The 4,582-nt window shown below is 45.4% G+C and overlaps 1 protein-coding gene across 1 annotated transcript; it reads left to right on the forward strand.

Moving 5' to 3' along the window:
• Positions 1–2,819: 2,819 nt before the first annotated feature.
• LOC120579923 (uncharacterized) lies at positions 2,820–4,340 on the forward strand. Its single transcript, XM_039832688.1, has one exon. It carries the CDS (start codon positions 2,820–2,822, stop codon positions 4,338–4,340), a length of 1,521 nt encoding a protein of 506 aa, XP_039688622.1.
• Positions 4,341–4,582: the final 242 nt, after the last annotated feature.

Below are 4,582 nucleotides of genomic sequence, written 5' to 3' on the forward strand. Positions count from 1 at the left end.
AGCGGTATGGTAATTTACTCGACATTCTCAAGACAAAAGTGGATGTAATGCTTCTCAATACTTTGGTCCAGTTCTATGATCCGATTTATCATGGCTTCACATTCCCAGACTTTCAGCTCTTCCCAACTCTAGAGGAGTATTCCCATTGGGTTGGTTTACCGGTGCTCGATGAAGTACCCTTTCATGCCTTTGGGCCCATTCCTAAAATCCCTACCATCGCAAAAGCCCTTCACCTTGAAGTAGCCGACATAAAAGACAAGTTCACAACCAAAGACGGTCTCCCATGTTTACCTTACAACTTCCTTCACAAAAAGGCCACCACTTGTTTCGAGAAATCCAAAACCGATGATTTTGAGTCTATTCTTGCCCTGATTATCTATGGTATAGTCCTCTTCCCGAGAGTTGACAAGTTTGTTGACATGAATTCCATACGGGTCTTCTTAACCCAGAACCCGGTTCCTGTTTTACTCGCTGACACGTATGTTGCTATTCATGATCGCACTAGTCATGGAAAAGGGACCATCGTCTGTTGTACACCTTTACTCCACCGCTGGATTACTTCACACTTGCCCCGTCCCAGTATTAGACCGGAACCTATCCCTTGGTCCCAGAAGCTCATGACTTGGACCCAAAGGACATAATCTGGTTTAACCCATCTTGTGACCCAGAGTTTGTCATTGACAGTTGTGGTGATTTCAACAATGTACCTCTTCTTGGTACGCAGGGAGGAATTAGCTACAGCCCAATTCTTGCGAGACGACAGTTTGGGTATTATATGGAGATGAAGCCTGTGTACCTCATCCTAGATAGGGATTTCTTCCTCTACAAGAAAGATGATGCGAATCAAAACGTGCAGTTCGAGAAAGCTTGGTATTCCATTGTCAAGAAAAGCAGGAGTCAGTTAGGAAAGAGAGCGGTCATCGCACATGAAGTTTATGTTCAATGGGTTATTGATCGAGCCAACAAATTGAGGATGCCATACCCACGACAAAGGTTTGCAACCTCAACCGTCCCACCTATACCTTTACCTCTACCTCCCGAGTCTTTAGAAGGGTACCAGAAGCAGTTGGATGTCGAAAGGCGTGAGAAGTCCATATGGGAAATGAAGTACCACAAGAAGGAGCAAGAGTGTGATACTTTGAGGTGCCTTTTGGATCAACAAATTCGGGCTAATCGCCAAGAAAAGGAGAAAAACATTAAACTGAGTGCCGCCCTCCAAAAGAAGGAAGATTTTCTTGACAAAGTTTGTCCGGGGAGGAAGAAGAGGCGTATGGATCTTTTTGATGGTCCACATTCTGATTTTGAAGACTAGTTCGCTTCAGGAGCTCGAGGGTCTTTCAGTTTGTTTTACACGCTTTTACTAGTTTTTCCTTTATTTACTTTGGAGTCTATCCCTAGGCTCAGTCTGTTAAAAGGGAATTATCTTGTTTTACTTTGAAAGTCTATCTCTTGGCTTTGTTGTTAGAAAGGGAATTATCTTGTAATCAACTTTGTTTTTTTTATGATTTGTTTAGGTTGGTATGTTTACAAAATTGCTTCTATAGGTCCTTCAATAAAAAATAAAAAATATATATAAAAATTGCATATTTTTGCATATAGCATATCATGCATCATATTGCATTCATAAAAAGTATCAAAATCCAAGTCTCATACTCTCCTCATTTCTGCCTCAGAAAAGCAAAGTGGCCCGGCGTATTCAGTACAAACCCACTCGCATTCACAACACTCGAGCTCATATCAAGAAAAGGATGTTAGCGGCAGAACAGGAAAACGCTCAGCTCAGAGAGGAACTGGTTAACCTCAAGGGAGAGATGGAAAGAATGGCACTTATGATGGAAACTATGATGGCTGAGAGAGAGCAAGCAGCAATCTCCAATTCAACTCCTGTTGTGGTCGTCACAACTGCACCTGAGGGTCCCCCGCAACCATCTCCGACTACTACCACAACTATCGGCCTCACCCAGCCTCTGATGACTGATTTTTCTTCTGGTAATATGGCAACTATGGGCAACTCAGGCTTCCGTCCTCTTGGCCCCCAGGGTCCCTTTGCTACTCCTCAGTATTCCATGCCTTCAGGCTACCCTTGGGGCATGCCGATTGCAACTAATGGGGGTTTTGGTCCAGGCACTACTGAAATGCCTTTCACACAGGGTCAACAGACTTCGGCACATTTCCAGATGAGTCAACCGATTCCTCAAGCTACCATGACTCAAGCAGGTCCTACTGTGCATATTGGGCCACAACATGAAGAGCAGATTTATCACTCCGACAGTATAATGGGGGATAATAAAGCAATCGATTGGGAAGAAAGGTTCGGTGCTCTAGAGAAGAAGATGAGTAATATGCGGGGGAAGGAAACAGTCGTCCAAAGCATATATGACCTTTGCTTAGTACCAGATGTAAACATACCTCCAAAGTTCAAGATGCCTGTATTTGAGAAGTATCAAGGGGACACGTGTCCACAAAATCATCTAACTATGTATATTAGGAAGATGATAGCTTACAAGAATAATGTTCCCTTACTCATTCACTGCTTCCAGGATAGTTTGACTGGTCCGGCACATACCTGGTTCATGGGGTTGAAAGGAGTCACCACTTTTGAACAGTTGGCTGAGGCCTTCATGCAACAGTACAAATATAATACCTATCTGGCGCCAAGTCGCAAAGAGTTGCAGTCCTTAACCCAGAAAGATAAAGAATCGTTCAAAGAATACGCACAACGCTTCATTCAAAAAGCTGCTTAGATTCGTCCTCCCTTGGATGAGAGGGAACTTTCAGAATTGTTCTATGAAACCCTGAGCCCTTGTTATTCAGAAAAGATGATTGTCTGTGCATCACAGAAGTTCACTGATTTGGTGGAAACAGGAATGCGTATCGAGGAGTGGGCTCGTAAGGGAGCAGCTGTTTCGGGAAGTTCTTCAGGTGGTTCTTCAGGGGTTTCGTCCAATGGTATTAAGAAATTTGGGAATGGTTACCCAAAGAGGAGTGCTCAAGAGGTTGGCATGGTGGCTCATGGAGGACCTCAGCCCGTGTACCCTAATCACCCCTTTGTTGCCAACATCACCCCACAAATGACCGCGCCCCAGAACCCAAACTATCAATCACCCAGACCTCAAGGACCTGCACCATACTACCCCCCATTATACCAACCACTATACAACCTACAACAATTCCCTCAACAACCATATTACCCCCAACAACCATACCAACAAAGACCACAGCAACAATCCCGTCCTCAGGCTCCTCACAATCAGCAGAATCAAAGGCAACAATTTGATCCCTTGCCAATGACCTATGGAGCATTGCTCCCTTCTCTACTTGCACAAAATCTAGTCCAAACAATACCACCTCCTCGCATTCCAGACCCTCTCCCACGCTGGTACCGTCCGGACCTTCATTGTATTTACCATCAAGGGGCACCAGGCCACGATGTGGAGCGTTGTTTTGCTCTTAAGAAAGAGGTTCAGAAACTGATAAATAGTAAAGAGTTAACCTTCACCGACCCTGACGCTGTAGCTCAGAACAATCCTCTGCCTACTCATGGGCCTGCTGTTAATATGATTCAAGACGATCAGGAAGAGGCTCGCATTCTCTCTGTAGGTGATATCAAGACTCCTCTGGTACCGATACATGTGAAAATGTGTAGAGCAACTCTCTTCAACCACAATCATGAAGCTTGTGACATATGTTTGATGGATCCTGGTGGATGTATACAAGTCCAGAATGATGTGCAGGGTCTCCTAAATAGAAGGGAACTTGTGGTTACAAGGGAACCCGAGAGCAAAGACGTCTGTGTTGTCACTCCGGTATTCAGAGCCAGGAGGCCGCTGGTGATAAACCCTAACAGTACAAAGCTCGTTGGTACTCCCTTGGTAATCTGTGTGCCTAGGCCCACGCCTACTACTGCTCAGAAAGCTGTACCCTACAAGTATGAAGGCACGATTCTAGAGCCCGGAAGTGAGACAACTTCACCTGTTGCTGTGGATAATATCGCAGAGAATAGCCGGATTTTGAGGAGTGGCCGCATCCTTCCTACGGTGGGTCTGAAGAGTGTTAGTGTTCCGGTCGATGAGCCAGTAAAAGAGCGAAACGCCGGTAAAGGTAAAGCTGGGGAGCAGGCCAAAGAGTTTGACTTTGAGGATGCCGATGAAGTCTTGAAGCTGATCAAGAAGAGTGAATACAGGGTGGTGGACCAGCTGTTACAAACTCCTGCGAAGATTTCCATCATGGCCCTGTTGTCAAGTTCTGGTGCTCATCGGGATGCCCTGAGGGGAATAAGCATAATCAAGCATTACTCATCTATGTACTTTACAGAACGGACTCGTTATCCAACGTCCTGATAGATACCGGCTCTGCACTTAATGTGATGCCCAAGTCAACTCTCGACCAATTGGCGTACTCCGGGGCTCCTTTGAGACTTAGCAAGGTGACGGTGAGGGCCTTCGATGGAACTAGGAGATCGGTGTATGGTGAGGTAGATTTGCCAATTTCGGTCGGCCCACATGAATTTCAGGTTACTTTCCAAGTCATGGAAATCCAGGCTTCTTTCAGCTGTTTGCTCGGCAGACCATGGATTCATGAC

This window comes from Medicago truncatula, chromosome 4 (genome assembly GCF_003473485.1).
Source record: "Medicago truncatula cultivar Jemalong A17 chromosome 4, MtrunA17r5.0-ANR, whole genome shotgun sequence".
Lineage (NCBI taxonomy): Eukaryota > Viridiplantae > Streptophyta > Magnoliopsida > Fabales > Fabaceae > Medicago > Medicago truncatula.